This window comes from Chanos chanos, chromosome 9 (genome assembly GCF_902362185.1).
Source record: "Chanos chanos chromosome 9, fChaCha1.1, whole genome shotgun sequence".
NCBI classification, from domain to species: Eukaryota; Metazoa; Chordata; class Actinopteri; order Gonorynchiformes; family Chanidae; genus Chanos; species Chanos chanos.
The window spans coordinates 34,612,285-34,633,278 of NC_044503.1; the positions used below are offsets into that span (position 1 = coordinate 34,612,285).

General features: G+C 44.0%; 1 protein-coding gene and 2 pseudogenes across 3 annotated transcripts; 1 reads left to right on the forward strand and 2 right to left on the reverse strand.

Annotated features, from left to right (window-relative positions):
• Positions 1-2,343: 2,343 nt before the first annotated feature.
• LOC115821680 (piggyBac transposable element-derived protein 4-like) lies at positions 2,344-5,823 on the reverse strand (annotated as a pseudogene).
• Positions 5,824-5,881: 58 nt separating this feature from the next.
• LOC115821681 (gastrula zinc finger protein XlCGF49.1-like) lies at positions 5,882-9,320 on the forward strand (annotated as a pseudogene).
• A 1,225-nt stretch (positions 9,321-10,545) lies between these two features.
• Positions 10,546-20,736, reverse strand: khdc4 (KH domain containing 4, pre-mRNA splicing factor). Of its 3 annotated transcripts, none has more exons than XM_030783720.1 (14): positions 20,650-20,736; positions 19,778-19,949; positions 19,410-19,541; positions 18,579-18,658; positions 18,148-18,200; positions 17,526-17,692; positions 16,699-16,910; positions 16,134-16,194; positions 15,357-15,414; positions 14,354-14,580; positions 13,895-14,038; positions 12,260-12,369; positions 11,950-12,044; positions 10,546-10,848 (listed from the first exon to the last, which is right to left on the reverse strand). In XM_030783720.1, the coding sequence occupies exons 1-14, from the start codon at positions 20,676-20,678 to the stop codon at positions 10,625-10,627; spliced, it is 1,764 nt and encodes a 587-aa protein (XP_030639580.1). In that variant the 5' UTR covers positions 20,679-20,736; the 3' UTR covers positions 10,546-10,624. The 3 variants fall into 3 exon arrangements, with proteins under 3 accessions (XP_030639580.1, XP_030639579.1, XP_030639581.1); XM_030783719.1 differs by having other exon boundaries at positions 13,895-14,050; XM_030783721.1 differs by lacking the exon at positions 10,546-10,848 and having other exon boundaries at positions 11,960-12,044; positions 12,260-12,341; positions 13,895-14,050.
• Between the last annotated feature and the right edge of the window lie 258 nt (positions 20,737-20,994).

Genomic DNA, 20,994 nt, shown 5'->3' on the forward strand with positions numbered 1-20,994 from the left:
GCACGTGCCTCGCGGTGCAAGAAACAGTGTGTGACCACAACATCTGGGTTTCTCTCTCTCTCTCTGTACTAACAAAGCCCTTGGTTCGCCCGACCATAGCTGCTGCTCCATCAGAGCAGACAGTCACGCAGTTGTCCTACTGAAGTCCTCCTTGTTCGAGATACTCTAACATGACCCGAAAAATGTCCTCTCCTGTTGCTTTTTCGGATAATGCCTTGCAAACAAAGGAAAGCGCACATTGGCCAACAGTTTAGCGTGTCTGCTGATGTCCGTCGACTCATCAAGTTGCAATGCAAATTTCCCATTGGAACATATCTTCTCCAAAACAACACTTTCCATGTCTGCAGACATGTAATCAATGCGTCTGGCAATCGACTTATCCAAGAGGGGCACTTGGGCAATTTCTTTAACGGCATCAGGGCCAAGCATCGTTTTAACAATGGCTTTGCAGGCCGGTAATATTAATGTCTGCCACAGTGTGTGGCTTTTCGATTTGGCAACGAGCTCAGCTACTTGGTAACTAGCTTCGAGAGCTCTCTCAGACACCTTTGTGGTCTTCCTCATCAAAGTTGCCTGTTTCTAAGTGTGACCATGCAAACGAACAAAATAGTCTGCGTTCTTGTTTTGGAGTGACGAGTATTTCGTTTCCAGATGGCTTTTAAGCTTGCTACGGACCATGGCACTGTTGGATAGCTTTTCCCCACATACTAAGCACAACGGAGTTGTTGCCGCAGGATCCCCGGTGAAAGAAAATCCAAACAACAGATAAGTGTCACCATATTACCTTGAGCTCACCGTTTTTGCTTTCTTTTGACGCCCATTTGTAGTGGGCTCTTCATCTGGGTTAGGTCTGGTAGGACCTTGATCAGGACAAAGTCCAGGGTCTGTAGTTTTCTTCAAATATTTATCCATCTTTGTTGTTGGCGTTGTCACTTGTTCTAACGGTCGACCCGCATCTCTAATTACTAATCTTTGGCGCAATTTAAGATTAATTTTTCTGGATCAAATAAGTGGAATTATTATACGGTTTTGTTGAATACTCGATTCTAATTGGTCAATTACGGAATTCCGCGGTCTGTTAATTCTGAATAGCAGACCGCTGCTGTGAATAACAAATCGTTGATATACACGCCAACGGACTGGTTTTTTTTATAGCAATAACATCATTTTTGATCATTATTTTTCAAATGAAATGATTGATTTAACTATTGTTAAATTATTGATTTTTTTAGTAAGTAGCCGTGTAATAAGTGGGATAATTTCTCACGGCACAGTGGTTGAGAAACAAGGCCGTATGGCAACAAAGCTTTTAATGGATCAGTGACAAAAAAACTGAAAATATATAGCATTTTCATGTAAACAGGGTCACACCATAAGACAAAAGAACTGACCATCTACTTGGAGCTGTAAAAAAGTGCCACAGTTACAAGGTTACAAAAGTTACAACTCACCTCTTGACCTTCTGATGTACTTCTGAGACGTTATTTTTTTTCTTCTTGGTTGAACAAAGACCCCTTTTCCACAACAGTGTCCAAATAATTGCCCGTTAAAAACCTTTACCCTCACACCATATGATATCCAGTTCTTGGACAAAATGTATTTATCCAGAGAGAACGCCAGTAGTATGCATGAACTTTCGAATTTTAAGTGTTGGCAAAAACACGTCTCTATATCCTACACTGAAAGGTGACGAATTATTTCCATTTTTCTTTGTTTTATTTAACCCTTGTGTAGTCTTAACGTTCTGTGCATTCCCTTGTCCTAAGGGTAAAAAAAAAAAAAAAGACCTTCCGTCACTAAACCCCTAAAATAAAGCGGCTTAATTGATTTTAAACCCCAAATCTATTTTGTATGAAGAAACAACGCGTCATTCATTAAAAACTTTGCAAATATCTGGGGTTTCCCTCTCCACAGTGCAGAAAGACTGCATTTAATCAGTGGACACCACTTTTTTCTATTATAACACACCTGTCATAATTGTTTTCTTTATTAAAGTAGAGGTTTGTTATTATTATTATTATTATTATTATTATCATTATTATTCTAAAGGTACTGCATAGGTGTAAACATGAATTTTTTAGCAAGAGATAGCACTTGTATAGCCTAAGAAAGTAGTTTCAAATGCATTTTATTGAAAGGAAACAATAGCAGTCTTGAACCGTTTTGGCAACATAGCGACATATTCTTACATACCGTACAATGAGGAATTCAACTACAAAATACTAGCTGCCTCCTATTTTTTGAACCATTGCCCCCACCCACAAAGTGCATGAACAACAACAATAAATAAGAACAAAATAAGACAATAAATACAAACTAAGGACGTGAAGAACATAAATCGAATCAACTCTGCTTAGCACATGTAGGACAGTACGCAAGTGTACGTGCATGGACTTTGCAGATGTATTTCTCACACGAGCAGCAGATAATATTTGTTTTACGGTCCTTCTTTGCCGGGCAGAGTTGGCATCTCTTCCTCTTGCCTGCCCCAGCGGCAGCGTCAGGTGGATCAGGAGGAGATTTAGCACCCCGAACGGCTTTCACAAGCGCTGCAGAGTCTGCTGTGCGAGGGAGGCTTTCCCTTCTCTGAATGTGCGGGGTTACGAGTGCCTTTCCCAGCTGCTCCAGGAACGACCTCCTCTTGTTCCGCTTATCAGACACCCAGGTAGGGTTGATCTCGTTCCATACCACGAAGGCGTTGTGCGAGGACACGTCGATGATGTTGTGGAAGATGACCAGGGGCCAACGGGCAGTCATCCTCCTGCAGCTGTACGTTCCAATCACCACGTCCAGGTTGTCCACGCCTCCTTTGTTGCGGCTGTAGTCCAGGACGATGGCCGGCTTCTTGTCTTCACTATCACTGATCTCAGCTGCTTTGTGCCGTGTGCCCAGGAACAAGAACGTGGTCGTCCTCTTTGGGAGGTAAGAAACTAGAGTGGCGGTGGGGGTGAAGGCAAACTTCGACGTAGGGGCCTCTCTCCCCCTTGTTGCGAGGAGTGCAGGGGGAAGCTCGGGCTTGCTCTTTTTAACTGCGCCGACCATGGTGATCTTCCTCTTCAGGAGCCGCTGGCTGAGCTCGTAAGAGGTGAAGAACTTGTCGCACGTGACGTTGTGCCCCCGCAGTCCATCTGTCACATCAAGCACAACCCGCATTGCCTGGTCCTTCTCCAGGTCTCTGCTGGTTGGCCTCCCTGTGTGGACTTGCATCTTCCAAGCGTAGCTGGATTGCGCGTCGCAGGCCGCCCACATCTTGATGCCGTACTTTGCTGGCTTGCTGGGCATATGCTGCCGGAAAGGACAGCGACCTTTCGAAAAAAGAGATCAGTAATTAGTATCAGTATCACAGAAAACAATCACATGAATCAGTCATATTACAGCAATACATAATAAAAATTAACAGTGAAAATCAACTTGCGTTACAGATGTGAAAGTAAAACTTTTACCTCTGAATGGAACCAGCTGCTCATCCACTGTTACTTCAGGCCCAGGGTTGTAGAGGTATGGCAGACGTTCCGCCCACATCTCCCAGACCTCTCTTACGGCCGCCAGTTTGTCCGTCACTCGTCTTGCAGGTCTTGACTCGCGGTTATCGAGTCAAAGCATTCTCGAGAACGTGTGAAAGACCATCAGTGGCATCGTGGCACGGAAAATCGTCCTCCCCTCCAGTCTCTACATCCCAGAGACTGGACGTAGCCTCGCCTCCGGATCTATACACGCCCGCTAAGATTAGCAGCCCGATGTAGGCGCGCAGGTCAATCTCATCCACCTTTTTCCAGTTGTCTCCATATCTACGGAGACCCTCCAAATTTGTCATCTCCACGATGATTTTTTCAATGGCTGGTGTGATGAACATGTAGAATGTTGAGGCGATGTCCTTGGCATGGGTGACTGCATGGCTTGTGGGCCCTGGGGTCATCTTCATGACATTTCGTGCTGCCGTCCTGCCCTGGTTATCATATGGTGACGAGGACCATGTTATTTTGCTGTTCTTTGACAAAAACATCTCACTTTCAGTGTGGGGGATTTCTTCTTCATCTGAAGACGATGCGTCGTGCTCTGGGTTGTGTTCCTCCCCATCTTCTTCTTCAGATACTTCCTCATCTTCTAAATCACTGTTCTCTTGTTCCTCCTGGACATCTGAAAAAATCAGATCTACGACCTGTTGGACACTAAAATGTGTATTCATGGCTTCAGCAAAGAGAGAACTGGGGTTAGGGTCTGTTGTCATCTGCAGCACCCTTATAGCCTCTGACTGTGTTCCCCATTAGTCAGCAATGCTTTCAAGAAATGTTTATTTTGTCTGAAATTGTTTTTATTTTGTCTGTGAACTTTAGTCACGCGTGGGGTCGCGGAAGGGAGATGCTGCACATGCACAAGAACGTTTTAGTTTTGTCTGAGTTCAATCAGTAGCACACACAATCTCAATTTTTCATTGTGTGTGTGTGTGTGTCTCTTTGTGGTATGTGAATTATATTATAACTGCCAGGTCAAAAATGACCCTAAGACAATCTTTGGACCCTGGTGGTGTACAGCTTTCATGGAAGTATGAACAAAGGTGATGTTTCACTTTTTCTGCTGTTGGGGTCACTTGTGGAAAAGTCATCAAATTTCAAGTTGAAAAGAGATCATTAAGGCGGTTCTCTCTACTCTTAAACACAGTTGCGGGTACTTTTTTAAGACAACACAAGGGTTAAGTGTGAGCAGAAGAGAACATGTCCTTGACAGTCACACCAAATGAGCCCTCAAACCCTCAGTTCATATTCTAGATAGAAATGTATGAGCGGAAATTAAAATTCCAGCATATTCTATTAATGCATTACCTGATTACAGAATTAAACATATATTTTTGGACAATTTACGACTTTTTTTATCTTACACCCTGGACACGTTAAAAAAAGCACGCCATATCAACCACCCCAAAGAAGCGTAATTTACCGTACGTAAATGTCACACTGTCAACATTTATTGTCCTCAGCACATTACAAAAAAGACCTGAAGAAAACTTTGCTTTTAAAAGTTTTGTTACCCTGTCTGGTCTGAGGTGACTGTCTCAAGCAAGACAGTCCCTGCACAGTCTGAAGTAATTGTTCTAAAAACCAAGTATTCTCCTCATATGGCACCCAACAGAATAGCAATGACCTTAGATTCCATTGAAGCAAACATTCAAAACACACCTTGACTTAGGACTTTGGACATCATAGAAGGGGAGGTCACTGTGGTTTTAATCAAGATAGTCTGCATGATTCCTTCCAGCTTTGATGTGTTAGTGTACAATGATGCCAGAGATACTCACTGTGTCGATAAGGGATTCCGCTGTCCCCTTGGGGTGTTTTAGACTGATCCGGAATTCGGCTACTTGGACCCAAGTCCACAGGCTTCATCTCTGGATCCTCCACTTTGCACTGCCTGTCTGCATCACTTTCAGCACCAAATGGAGACGTAGCACCGGATTCAGTCTGAGCACACTCATCATCTGGGTCTTCTTTCTTTATATTTATGCAGGTCATTTGGAGTAAATCTAGGGAAAAAATACAGTCAACTTGAGATACATTACAGACCATAACAATTTGATTCAACCCTATTGTATAAATCATGACGATGACATAAGAAACGATGCAAATACAACTTACTTTCAGATGGCCCGTTTTCACCCGTTTCATCAGAGGGCGGCTCTGAGGAGATGTTACGGAAATCTGGGTGGCTCATCTCCGGATACTCCAAACTGCCCATTGTCTCACTGTCCAAACCCGACCCCACTGTACTGCTATCTTCATGGAATGGTCCATTATCTAGCTCCTCTGTCTTTATATCCGTGCAGTTCATTGTTTCGAAATGTTCGAAGCCTGTGGGAAGGGGGAAACGAATATTTCTCAGGGTGCAAATGTTCGTCCGCGCAAACCAGTTCTCCTTTCAGCAAGACAGGGACAAAGTTGGTACAGGCGACCCGCGACTATTAAAAATCTTTTGCATTGGCCCAGCGAGACTGACTTGTTTTTTGCTTGTGTTGATTAAAGTATCCGTTACCCGGACTATGAACATAATCGTAAAGCGCTGGACTTGCATATAATGTAAATATAACGGGTAGATGAGGATACAGCTTCTGTTTTTTTTTTTTTTCCTTCTTCTTTTTCTATGATCGTCAGCTCTGATCACGACCACACCGCCACCTACCGTGCTGGAGAGTGTGTGGGGGAGGGGGGGGGAATGCCTTGGCGTAATTTTTTAGTCCGTTAAACCCTATACGTACACCACTGTTAAAGTTCAAACAGGGCCCAGGTTAAGTAGTGATGAGCAATTTATATATATTGTTTGTATTCAAATATATTGTTTGCATTTGTGCCATGTTGCAGACCATTGTTATTTCACTCCTTTAAATATTCCAGTTTCCTGCACATCCTGAAAATGGACGAAACAACACGCTACTGAGTGTTGCAGCATAGAACACGAGTGTTTATCTGTATAGTATCGAAATGTATAACTTACAACATATTTACCAAAAGTGTTTTGGCGAAAGGTTCAGCACACCAGTTGAACTAAAATTATAAACTGTTCAGGCCAAGTTTTATTCTAGCCAGAGGCCTATACTAAGTCTATTCGTAGGCAAACGCTGGTCCTTGCTTTGTCCAGCACAGTAGGTGGCGCTGTGCACCATCAGAGTTTCCACCTGTCGATCCGCTCAGGAAGAAAACTTGGACATCTCTTCTTTTCTGCTTCATGTTTATTAAAGGTAGTGGTGTATTATCTAAACACTTTTTTTGGGACTAGTAAAGGATATTCTGGTCTGTATTAAACAATGAATCGCTGGATAATATATCTGCCCTTTAAAATAGCTATATAAAAATGAACACAAATGGACTGTGTGATTGAGTTGTCGGATGATGGATTGGTCCGTGTAGCTAGCTGTGTATTCTGGTGTGGATACGGACTCGGTGTATGAACTGTTGCATCCGGAGATGAGCCTCTGTTCTAAACTCCACCTCAGGATTGTCTGTTTCACCCGAGAAGGAACAATCCGATAAAACGGGTGAAAATGTGCGGTCTGGAATTAAGTTGAATTTGCGTTGTTACTCATGCTGCGTCCATAGCATCTACAATAGGTTACGTTTTGGCTTCAAATTGGCTTCAGTTTCCACCTTGGTTTGGAAACCCAAGTTATCGTCGTTTTTAACGGAACACGATAATGCATAGTTGGCTTGAAAAATGCATTTATCCTCATTTTGTTTAATCATCCTCCCTCAAACTTAAAAACGCATCTCCTGCAGAATACTAGTTAGACGCACCCAACTTGGCATATTTAAAACTTGATTGATTCTTTTTCTTGTCCAAGTTTTAAAGTTTTAAATGTATAATTGTTTGTGGCAGATGATTCTCCAACGAAAAATGGCTGAATGCTGCAGGTTGAATTGTGACAGGTTGCTGTAGCAACCAAAGAACAATACGCAAGTGCCATTTTGCCTCAAGCAATCAGCCTACTAAAGTTGTAACACATAAAGACACGCTTGCATTGTACACACAATACTGTGATCTACACACCTCACAGAGTACTGAATACAGTAATCCCCAACGATCATTCTTTCCCCACAAAGTCATCTCAAACATACATAAACACACACTGTGTACACTCCTGAAAACTAACATTAAGCATCATCACCGGTACACTGAATCTCCAGAGCCTCACTGAGCCACCAGAACCAAACTGAATCTCCATAGCCAACTAATAACAGCAGCACCATGGCCCCATCAAACACTAGTGTAATTGTTACAAGCATATCTTTTTCATTCCAACATTATTTTCTAGTCTGTCATAGTGGTCATATATTGTGTCTCAGTTTGAGAATGTGTTTTCCAGATGAATGCCATATATATAAAAGCAGCGGTCCCAGATGATGAGTCTGTTCAGAACCAGACTGAACCCAGCGTGGTGCTGACAGTGTTTCTGACAGACAGTGTTTCTGTGGACACTGGTCCATGTAGACCTGCTTCAGATCTCTCTGAAAGAACACAAGAGAAAAGTGGAGTCTCAAGACAGAGAGTATTTCCAGTGTAATGATATACCAATACCACAGAATGAAGTGTAGAAAGGATATTTGAACACTATTTGAACATTTTTAAATTAAAACCAAAACTGCCATCATAAGTGTGTAGCAGGTACTTTCTTTTAAGTTGTTGTTTTAGCGCCATCTGCAGGCCGACTTTAGATTGCCAATCCAATATTTTCTGTCTGGGGAATAGGCCCTATCTTACCTCAAACAAACCTTTTCACGGCAGACTTGAAAAGAAAGAAAGAAAGAAAAAAAAAACCCTTGTTTTATAGAGCATTTACTACTGATGACTTAATTTGTACTTTTTGTTTTCCTCAGAGAGGAAGAGCCCAGATAGACATTACGTTAGTTCCGAGGGACTGAACAAGGACAACGTGATTCAATCTGGACTTGACCATGGTCCTCAGTTATAGGGGAACATCCAGCAAATGCACAAAAGAAAGGTTCACAAGAACTCAAGTTAGCAGCGCGAATCGAGTTTTAACGATCTAAAAACCGCTGAGGAACGCACGCGGGTTCGCGCGAAAGAGAAATCGTACCGCTGTTCTCGCTGCGAAAAGCTTTTTTGTCGACACTAGAGACGCACCAGAGAATTCACACCGGAGAGAGGCAATTTCACTGCCCCCAGTGTGAAAAGAGTTTTACCCACTTAGAAAACCTTAAAAAGCACCAGCTGATTCACGCGGGAGAAAAGCCTCACAATTGTTCTCATTGCGGAAAGAGTTTCAGTCAATTAGTAAATCCACCGGGGAGAAAAACCCTATCAGTGTTCTGAGTGCGGAAAGAGTTTTAGTCACCTGGGAAACTTTAAAGGACATCAGAAAATCCACACCGCAGAGAGGCCCTATCAGTGCTCTCTGTGTGGAAAGTCTTTTAGTCTGATAGGAAACCTTAAGGTGCACTTGAGAATTCACACAGGAGAGAGGCCTTACCGTTGCTCATACTGCGGAAAGAGTTTCAGTCAGTTAGGAGACGTTAACAGACACAAGTTCACACACAGAGAAGAGAAGCCATACCACTGCCCACGGTGTGGAAAAAAAATTTACCCAGTTAGGAAACCTTAGAGTGCACCAGAGGGTACACGCGATGGAAAAGTCCCACAAGTGTTGCGAGTGTGAGGATTGCTTTAGTCATTTAGTGTGTTTGAAAAGACACCGGTTAATTCACAAAAAGGAAAGGCCTTGCGTGTGCTCTCAGCGCGGAGGAAGCTTTACGCAGGTGGGAAACCTTAAAACGCATCAGAGAATTCACGGTGAAGAAAAGCCGACTGTCAAGTGATTATTTTTACGACTTAAAAGAGTCTGTAAATGGTTTTAATCTCAAATTGTCTGGATTGTCTTTAAACTGTTTGTCTGTTTAGAATTTTACATTCTTATAATGTATTACCGCTTTCCTAATAGAACATCTTTTCTGATATCTTTGGATACCAGAAACCATATGAAATGAATGATTTCAATCAGGACATGAACCAATACTAATGAATTTTGGAGCCTCTGTGCTCCAAAAATACCATGAAAAAAAGACATTGTATAGTGTTGTTGTGGTAATGGTCATTTTTAATAGTTCATTGTATAAAATGCACAAACGTATATGCAAACATTTGAAAAACTAATTAGAATTTTAACTCTAATATCTTCACCTTCCGAGCATTCTGGTCTGAACATGATTAAATGAAGTAAATGAAAATCACCTTATCAAAGTGCATATTTCATGAGAATCACCCACAGGGTCTTGATACTTGTTGTTGTAGCTATACAAAAAACAAGATATTATGACAAAAAGAAAAAAAAATTGTTTAGTTAAAAATCACTATATATTTTGTCACCAGGGTGTTAATGAAATATCAGCAGAGAGAAGAGACAAAGACAGACTGCAGCAAAATAACGTTTATTTATGCCACAAAAAAAAACCAAAGAAACAAAAAGAGTACAGACAGAGAAACTGAACATTTACAGTGATCTGCCTCCATCAACTCCACAAAGAACGTTCCAGAATCCGTGATATAGTCTCTCCAGAAGAAGAAGAAGAAAGACTTTGGTCACGCTCTGAGGGGCAGAGTTCAGTGATCACGTCAAAACCACTACGGTTTAATTTCAGACAACGCGGCCGAGACAGAGTTAACGCAAAACGATTTTTTTTTTCCCGAGGGGGTTCGGTTAAAACTCGTTGGCTTGAACGACACCGTTGTGCTCGGAGAATCTAAATCCAGACTTTGGGAGTGTTTGCCTCAAAGCCTCCCTCCTCCTCCTCTTCTTCTTCTTCTTCTTCCTCCCCTGATGGAAGTCACAACGAGCTGTGTTTGTGTTATTTCGTTGGGAGTCCAGTGCAGAGGAGGCTTCAGGTATTTTCTCCACACATCTCACGACAGCACAGCGAAGTAAGTGTTCCAAAAAAAAACGACCTTTATTTTATTTGAGCCTTACAATAATTCTGAAAATCAGACAAAATATCAAGAACTGTTTGGTGTACTGTGAATGTGTGTGAGGGAATGTATGTGTGTGTGTGTGTGTGTGTGTGTGTGTGTGTGTGAGAGCGTGGCAAAGTGGGTGTGGACCAGATGGGTGAGACGTTGTTATAAAGTCCTAAGGTGCCATCCAGAACGGCATGGGTTTTTGTGTCTGTGTTTTGGGGCGTGGAGGAGGGGGAGTGGGACAGCGGTACCCCCCCAAAGTCCAGCCGGGCGACGAGGGGCCGATGCCTGTGTTACCTGCCCCGCCCGCTTTCGGGGTCCCATGATCCTCCTCTTCGTCAGATGAATCTCCGCTATATGCCACCAGACCTGTCTTCAAACGCTTCGTCTGCGGCTCTGTAGGGGAGGAACAGAAAGAGGGGGGGGGGGGGGGGGGGGGGGGGGAGAGAGAGAGAGAGAGAACACACAACCAAGAAAGAACACAAATTTTGCATAGTTTTCCAGCAGTGAAGTTAAATGGGGAGAAACAGACAGAGTTAATGAATTGCATGTGTTTTTTTGTTGTAGCATTCGTCAGAAGGTCAACGTTTGGTTGCCATTGGTCGGTCGGTGGGGGCAGTGATCAGGCCATCCAATCAGGAAGCAGAACAGCCAGGGAAGGATGAGTGGCCCAAAAACCCCCCACCAGAAACCCGACACACACGAGCGTCCGGTATCCCCCCGGGAACATGGAAGAGAGAGAAAACAAAAAAAAAAACACAAAGAGAAAGAGAGAGAACACAAGAAAAAAAAAAACAAGAGTCTCGTTAGTGGAGAAGGGAAACCATGACAACTGGCTCTCCGTCGTTCTGATGATGTCATCAGAGAGGGACGGCTCGCTATTGGCGGCAGCCAATCGAGAAGAGGGATTTGTGGAGGGGTGGGGGCGGGAGTCTCAGTTGTTCCAGAATTTTCTAATCTCATAATTGTTACCTTTTGCAACCAAAGCGATTCCATCATCTCGACTTCTTTTTTTTTCCCCCATTTTATTTCACGCATGCAACAAAATTAAACCTGCTTACGAGGACAATCTTTCCCCCCAAAGAAGGCAAAAACTTAACTTACAGACACAAATTCAGTGGTTCTCTGAGAAATATGACTCAATTGAAAAAAGAGAGGAAAAAAAAAAAAAATTAGCCACTGACAAAAGACTCAATCAATGACTATTCACTGTTGGTAAAGAAGGATAGGACTGTAAGGGGAAACCCATTTCTTCAGGAGGCCCTGCAGGGAACACTGAGCGTCTACACATGTCATAACCCTTTGACTGAGACACAGGCTAGTATAGCACACCATTTAAGACTGAGACGTGCCGAGTCAGGGAAGAAAGAGAGACGGGTGGGGGGGGGGGGGTGAGGAGATGTTTTGAAGCCAATGAGGAGGTTTGTTGTAGGTGAAGGGTGGTGAGGGGTGGGGTGGTGAGGGGTGGGGGGGTTCAGAGGGGAGAGGGGCCCTTACCCAGGGGGCTGCCAGGGGGCGATTTTCTCTCTTCCGTCTTGGGCCGCACTCCTCCGTTCATCCGCGTGGCTGGGGGTGGTGGCATTAGCTGCCCACTGGAGCAGGAACAGAGGAACAAAAAAAAAAAAAAAAAAAAACGTTGGAGGAAAAACGACAGAGCTTTATGAACATTTGTGAAGGGAAGGGAAACAGAACGAGCGAAAGAGAGAGAGAGAGAGAGAGAGCTTAGAAAGCACTTCACAAATGAAAGTGAGTGGAAAGGGACAGAGAGAACAGAGGGAGAAGGGATGAGAGAGAAAGTTGCTCTTACCTGTCCCTCTCTCGAGCAGGACCAGAGGAACTGGTAGGCGGGGTTCCCGATGACTCCGAGCTGCCCACGGAGATGCCTGCACCTAAATTAGTCATATGAATGGGTCCATGCTATGAGCAGAAAAACACAATAGCATTAACCAAAATGGGACTACAATCCCAAAATGAACTACAATTCCCAAGAGACACAAAACATACCCAAAGGAAGAAGAAGAAACAAAAAGAGGACTCTATAAGAGTAGCCCCATTCTCTGCTATTATCCTGTGGGGGGGGGGGGGGGGGGGGACCTTACTGTGGCTGGATTCTGTCCCAGACAAACATGTCTAATGTGCACATGCTGGAGCACAGCCTGTATTTGCTGAGTCAAGACTGTTAGTCTGAGGGATACAACTCTGTTGTTACAAATCCTGTATTTTCATCTAAAACCTTCTCCTTAGGGAGGACTGCCCCAGTAAACCCCGTTAACCTGTATCTCACTAACTAAACCCCGTTAGCATGTACCTCACTAACTAAACCCCGTTAGCATGTACCTCACTAACTAAACCCCGTTAGCATGTACCTCACTAACTAAACCCCGTTAGCATGTACCTCACTAACTAAACCCCGTTAGCATGTATGTCACTAACTAAACCCCGTTAGCATGTATGTCACTAACTAAACCCCGTTAGCATGTATCTCACTAACTAAACCCCGTTAGCATGTATGTCACTAACTAAACCCCGTTAGCATGTATGTCACTAACTAAACCCCGTTAGCATGTACGTCACTAACTAAACCCCGTTAGCATGTATGTCACTAACTAAACCCCGTTAGCATGTATGTCACTAACTAAACCCCGTTAGCATGTACCTCACTAACTAAACCCTGTTAACACATATCTGACTAACAACCCTGTTAGCATGTATCTTACTAACGAAACCTTGTTAGCATGGATCTCACTAACTAAACCCCGTTAGCATGGATCTCACTAACTAAACCCTGTTAACACGTATCTCACTAACTAAACCCCATTAGTTTGTACAAATTCTGTATCTTTCTCAAAGGGGTTTCTTCACCCATCTTGTTATTCTCTTTCTGGTGTGTGCACATGTGTGAGTGTGTGAGCATGTGTGCTGACCTAACATCAGATTTGGCCTCCTATAATCCAAATGAAGACAGGATCAGCGTTTCAACTTTGAGACACTTGAGCACGTGTTGGCCAAGATTATTTAAGGAAAGTATAATGACGCATTTTCCTAACAATTCACTGCGTCAGACAAATACGAATCACTTACGAACAGATATCAAGCTCATACATCGGCAAGAAAGGAAACGGCTGCACTCAACAAGACGATATCGATATGAAATCATTTTAGATTTTAGCCAAACAACTTCATTATGAACAAAGGAGAGAAATATAGCCATATTAATCAGGTCATTAGACAATTCATTGTGATATATGATGTGTAATGCAACCTATCTTACTTTAACTATCCAGTCACAGAGAGAAGACATAGAAAAGAGACGAGGGCAGAGAGAGAAAAGTATGAGAGACAGAGAGAGAGAGTGAGAGAGAGAGAGAGACAGAGAGAGAGAGAGTGAGAGAGAGAGAGCGACAGAGAGAGAGAGAGAAGGGATGGGGGGGGAATTAATCACCTGATATCCCAGAAGGCCGCTGTCTCTCTCGTCTGGTACTTCTTCCGTGAAGCGGCGTTTCTGTGGGGGGTTGGCGGGGGCGACGGGGGGCGTGGCTTTAGGCGGCACTGGAGCGGAGGGCGGAAACGGAGCTGGCGGAAGAGTCTGTGTGGGGGGCTGAAGAGGGGTGGAGCACGTTTACAAATCTGACCTCATAAATGACCAAATACAATCATATTGACCGTAGCGTATGTGTGTGTGTGTGTGTGTGTGTGTGTGTGTGTGTGTAGCTTTGATAACTGTTCACAGAAAAAGCTTTGAGAAAAGAAACAAAGACAGAAGTAGAGGACACTAAACAGCGTGAATGAGAGAGAGAGAGAAAGAGGGAGAGAGAGAGAGTTATAGGGAGAGAGAGAAAGAGACAGAGAGACAAAGAGACAGAGAGACACAGAGAGAGAGAGAGACAGACAGAGTGGGTACCTGTGGCACGGTGGCGGGCGCGGTGTTGATTGGGTACTGTGCGCTGGGCGGGGGGATGGCTGTGGGCGCTGCTGTCGGGGGCATTGTGGGAGGGGTGATGGTGTAAGGGGGCGGGACAGGCTGAGGGGGGGGCACGGGCAGGGGGTAAGTGGGCTGGAAACCAGCAGGGGGGTAATACGCGGGCTGAGGAGGAGAGATTCCGTTAACAGCAGGAGGCTGGATAAAACCTGACACACAGAGAGAGAGAGAGAGACAGAGAGAGATCAACAGCATTTTATTATTACATTTATCAGTATTATTCTTAGTACTGTCGCCGCTGATGTTTTTCCTTCTCTCTCACTGCTTTGTTACTGTTTTCCTTGTTACTGTTTTCTTTGCTGCTGTCCCTGTTTGGCTGTGCTCTGTTTGTGTGTTCACCCCCAATAGTTTACTATTAACATGTACTGTCATAACAGGATCTGCTCTGGCAACACCGCACATATCACAGTTAAACCAGTAAAGCTTCTTGAGTGGAACAGAGAGAGAGGGGGGGGGGGGGGGGGGGGGGTGGTGATCCGACGGATGTGGCCTTAAAATCATGAGAGAAGCATTGGGTTCTATGAGAGAAGCGTTGGGTTCTAAATCATGAGAGAAGCGTTGGGTTCTAAATCATGAGAGAAGCGTTGGGTTCTAAATCATGAGAGAAGCGTTGGTTTCTAAATCATGAGAGAAGCGTTGGGTTCTATGAGAGAAGTGTTGGGTTCTAAATCATGAGAGAAGCATTGGGTTCTATGAGAGAAGCGTTGGGTACTATGAGAGAAGCGTTGGGTTCTAAATCATGAGAGAAGCATTGGGTTCTAAATCATGAGAGAAGCATTGGGTTCTATGAGAGAAGCGTTGGGTTCTATGAGAGAAGCGTTGGGTTCTATGAGAGAAGCGTTGGGTTCTATGAGATAACTGTCATGCACAGAGACCAGTCAGGCCCCTGTGTGAGAGCTGGGGGAGAGAAACACACGCTGTTTACCTTGCGTGGGCATCATCGCACTCATCTGACTTAAAAACCGAGAATACTCCGCATGCACCTGAGAGAGAGAGAGAGAGAGAAAGAGAAAGAGAGAGACCCATTTACTGGAATTTATCAGAAAACACTAACTTTTTTTTTTTTTTTTTGGTCACATTGACCACACTTTTGAGTTTGTGACCAGACTTTAAGTTTGTAGTATTTTTCCCACTGGTTTCACACCCACATTGTTTGCAGTGCGTTTCATTTTCAGTTGTATTATAGCTAAAACGGGTCCACAAATCCGTTCTTTTTCTTCTTCCCAGAGTCGCCATGATTTGAGTTACCAAGTTAACGTTCGTCAAAAAAGTTTAACGTTCGATTTCCAGAGGAGGGGGGATATTGGCGGGGCAGCGTATGTATCAACCAATCATGAGCATGCAATACATTGGCTGTGCATGTCTCACAAACTGAGTGCATGCACGCGATTGGATGAGAAAACATAGGCCTGTGGTAGTTAAATTGCTTGTCCATTCGTCAGTCTCTGACATTATCGTCTTGTTATTATTTGTCTACTGTATTATTTGTCAACGAAAACGACAATATATATCTCGTCACAGTTTTCATTTTCAAAGGGTGCATTTTTATTTAGTCATCATCTCGTTTTTTTTTTTGTCGTGGAAAAAAAAAAAAAAAAAAGGTTCGTCGATGAACGCGTTTCGTCACGGCTTCCGCCGCCGAAATGAACGCTGGTTACCCACCCACCTGTGACCTATTAACTACGTGTGAAGAGAAACTCACAGTCTGCAGAAGATTCTCACACAGCCTCTTCGCCGCAGCCAGACCCTCAGGTTTTGGATGACTGTGGGTGAAAAGAGAGAGAGAGAAAGAGAGAGAGAGAGAGAGAAAAAGAGAGAGAGAAAAAGAGAGAGAGAAAAAGAGAGAGAGAGAGAGAGAGAGAGAGAGAGAGAGAAAAAGAGAGAGAGAGAGAGAGAGAGAGAGATAACATTACTGGGCTGGAAAGAGCATGTATCAGAGGCTCCCACTTCTTTCATTAGTAAATGTGATAGTTTCTATTGCTGAAGGAGAGAGATGGTCTCCCGTTTCTTTATGACTCATAACATTTCCGCAAACTGCAATGTTCAAAACATTGCTTACCTATGTATTGCGTAGTCATACACTGATGTAAAAATATCTCAGGAATACAAGATATATTGAGGTTTTCTTTGTAAGTCTATTGCAATGACAACCTAATATGTGTGTGTGTGTGTGTATGTGTGTGTGTGCGTGTACTGTATGTGTAATGCGTGTGCGTGTGTGGCGCGTCTCTGTGTGTGTGTGTGTGGGTATACGGTCTCTGCCGTACCTGATGTAGATGTACATGGGTTCGAAGGCCTCTCTCCCGGAGGCGGGTTCGAGGCAGCCGGAGCCCTTGCCCCTGAGGAAGACTTTGGCTCCCGTCTCAGCCTGAATGTGCTGCAGATAGGAACAGCCTGGACCCTCCACTCTCTCCTTCACTGAGAATCCCTGGATAGCATGTTCCAGCCCCACAAACAGCTTATCCTGCACATAGTGCATCTGAGACACACACACACAGACAGACAGGCAGACAGACAGGCAGGCAGGCAGGCAGGCAGGCAGGCAGGCACACAGACAGACAGACAGGCAGACAGGCCCAGAGAGAGGCAGACAGATAGAGGTACAGACACAGGGAGAGACAGACAGAGAGAGAGAGAGAGAGAGAGAGAGGGATGCAGGCAGGCAGTCAAACAAAGACAGACAGACAGACGAGGAGAGACACACAGATAAAAAAAAAATTAAAGAAAGAGGAAAAGAAATAAGACAAAATGCAGGGCTTGTGAATCGACCATAATACGGAGGTGAGTTTGAAAATAAGCAACCAAACACAAAGTGACGCAGAAACGTACAGAAATGCTAGTATAACGAACTCCTCCACTGAATGAGAGTGCGTCTGTTTTGTCTATCCCCAAATTAAAGCGGTCAGCCTGTGTGTGTGTGTGTGTGTGTGTAGTGCTCATACTAATCAAGTGGCTTGGTGGGATCTGTATTGTCCCGTCTGTGTTTTTTGAATCCTGTATGTCTGAATGTCGGTCTAGCTGATCTAGACTGTCGCACTGAGCTGAACAGTGAAGTGAACGCATGAGTATGAATGAGCGAATGAATGAGAAGTACCCCAGACTGGTAGTGCGGTTTGTGGCCTACAGGGGGCAGCGTAGAGGGAGGGGGACCAGGCTGATGATACACGGTCACTGTGGCAGCGCTGTAGGAGGAGTTAGCACTGCTGGTGGCTGCTTTCACCACACCATTAGTGATAATCTCTTTTATCCTGTTCACAGCTCCTACAGAGAGAGAGAGAGAGAGAGGGGGGCTGTCAGTATCATAACAGGATAACTCCTTTGTCTGCTTCATGTATATAACAAGGTCTCGGTGAAATAGAAAATCTATCATGTTCAGTTAAAAAAGGTGATGACAGATGAGTCAACAATAACTGTGTGGTGAACACCCTCTGTGTCGCTTTTAAACATCTGATTGGCCGGATGACAATTCTGTGTCCCTTGGTTTCACTGTTTTAAATATTCTGATAGACTAAATGACAATTCTGTGTCCCTAGTTTCACTGTTTTAAATATTCTGATAGACTAAATGACAATTCTGTGCCCCAATTCTGGCTAGTTTGGAGTCAAGTATCACAGACAACAGAAGACACAGATGCATTGTTACTTTAGTCGTTATATGGTGACATACAGCTAAACATTATGACATCACAAAAACAAAGTGTTATGAAATATACTGACTGTCAACGAGGTCTCTGGTTTGTCCTTGTACATGCAGGTAGAGAGGACGGTCGCTATAGAAACAAAAGGAAAGAGGAGGAAGATCAGCAGGTGACCAATCTTTTTCATTGGTCATTAAGACAAAACTCACGGACGATTCTGACTGGCTGTTTGAAAAATCACTCGACTGAACGGTTTAGCAATTGTAAATGGTTTTGTGCTTTTCTATCCTTCTTCATTATACTGCTCTTTACCGCGGGTTAAAACAGGGCTTCTTGACGCCAGTATACGTTAACCAAAATATGCAGTCTAGCGTGTCCCCAAGCCTGGAGTTGAGCCACTGGTTAAAGAAACGGGCCCTGGTTACCAAAGCCCAGAGCCAGGAATGTCAGTGTATACAAAAGCTCTTTTTAGAGGTGAGTTCACATTCACAAAGTGTTCAAGGGTCTTACGTGGGCAATGCTTTCGCTTTCTCGTCTGCCGTCATATAGCGCCCCCTGGTGGACACAGCGGCACCACTCACTCGACTGATCTGTAGGGAGAAAAGAAGAGAGAGAGAGAGAGAGCGAGAGAGATCACCCAAAGGTCCAACAACGGCTCTGTTTCAGGCTCACCAGCCGTATTAACCTCACAGTTCGAAGCAGAAAACGAAAATAACAACCAGGGACTGCTAAGCAAGCAACAGCTTTGACCTGTCATGTGATGAGGTTTTGGGTTTAGTGGGGAAGAGAGCGTGCTTTAAAAAAAAAAAAAAAAAAATTGTGTCTCTGTACACTTCAGCCTAACGTTAGGCAGTAGATGTAAAGTTTTGCTGAAACCATCATTATGAATCCCTTACACACTGTTTTTTTTGTTGTTTTTCATGAGCTCATAGTTTCAGTGACACGTAACACTCTTCAAATGCGGCTGAAACCCTCCAACAGAAGTGGCGCATTAGAGTAACATGGACACTAAACCAATAGCACACTGCTTGAACAGACAAAGGCCTACACTCCATGAAGAATTTCCTGAAACGTATCATTTGAAGGTCTGGCATCATAATCTACTACAATCTGCATGAAACATTTATCGGCTACTCAAAGGCATTTTCAATGTACTTATTTTGGTCTGAAAAATACACACACACACACACACACACACACACACAAAAACACGTTGTTCTTTGTACAACAAGAAGTGATGGTTCTAACGTGAGGGATGTGAGGGAGTACAAAGTGTCTATGAAGGACATTAATCACAGAATTCAACAAACACTCAGATTCAGTGATAATATCATTTCTCACCTCGTCCTGTGTTTGACCGCGGGTCAAGAGGTTCCGACAGGTCAAGGGCACATCGTTGATCTCCACTTCAGCCACAACGAGATCATCCTTCGCTTTATTGGGAGTTATAGGTTTCCCTCCTATTCCGACACCCTGTGGAAAAAGAAAAGAAAAAAGACACAGAGAGAAAGAGAGATATCACCATTTCATGTACCTCTGTGGCTGAATTCAAATGTTTCAAAAGTTCATAATCACTGTTACAGTTATGAGGACAGCAGTCGGCAAACGCACATCTGAGAGAGACGAATGGGTTTCAGATACAACGCTTTCCAGGCATCACGTCTCTATCATGTACAAATCTTGTCATTTACAAGGTTACTGCTGCTTACTTTGTCGACGGGACCCGGCGCGCCGATCTGAGAAGGCTTCAGTTTACCCTTGGCCACCAGCATGGCGTTTATTTTGGCCGCGACTGCAGCGGCGGCATCCAGCGCCCCAGTGGGTGCCGTCTCGCCCTCCGGCTCCGAGCCGGGGCCAGGCTGGTCCCATTTACTGCGGCGGCTGCAGAGAAGATAGTTTTTATTATTATTCGTTTTTTGACTGAATGTACCCAGTGCGATCAAGGAGAACTTTATATTAAGTTAACGTTACGCAAAAACATCTGATAACACTCAAATGAAGTTCTGCCGCTGTCAGCACAGTTGACAACTGGCAGCCTGGGAGTTTCTCGCGTTAGCTGGGCAGTTAGGCTATTCAGCCACGGCTCTTTCTGTTTCTCCGGGAAATAAATAACAGCCCGAACACGTTAAAGTTTGTCTTTTCGTATGTCTAACAAAGTAATAATGTAAGTGTGTCGACAAAATTCTGGTTACCCCGTTTCTGTACAGGTTGTTAGGCGTGCTCGGCTAGGTTGTCAGCATAAGGGTGTTGTTATGTACATCCGTGCATAGCTTGACATAACCAGTCGAGAAAATCCATTACTCGAAGGCGTTTTGTTTTGTGTCAGTGCGGTTGAAAATCGATTCAGCCCCGGTGCACTATGACTTATATGTGAGAACAACCTCATTACATAATCGTTTGGGGGAAGCTGACGCTACACCGTGCTAACAACATTAGCCAGTTAGCTTTACAAGCTAGTTGTTCAAGCAACTGTGCATCTTATCCGCCATTATCCGCTGAAATACTTAACAGACAATTGACTAAAACGGCTATTGAACAAAATTATAAAAAGCCACATACTCTGACTAAAGTGTTCACTTACCCGCCGTTTTGTGTAACAGCAAATGACATAAATATTCTGTTTCCTCAAGGTCGCCCTAGCATTAAAACCTCAGACGTAAACACAGTTCTTTTTTTTTTTTTTCCAGAAGACACTTTGGCGAGACAGTGCTGTGACGAAAACAGTGCACCTGCCAAACACCAATCAACTACCGTTTCCGCTGTTTCGTTACATTAAATCGTCCCTTGTCACGCGCGCTTTAAACAGTTGGGTGCGACCTGACGAAGGTCCGTGCTGTCTTTAGTACTTTTTCTTGCGATGGTTGAGCAAATTGCACTTTGCCCTGGTGATTGTGACGGCCACGAATGAAAAACTTTATTCAGGACT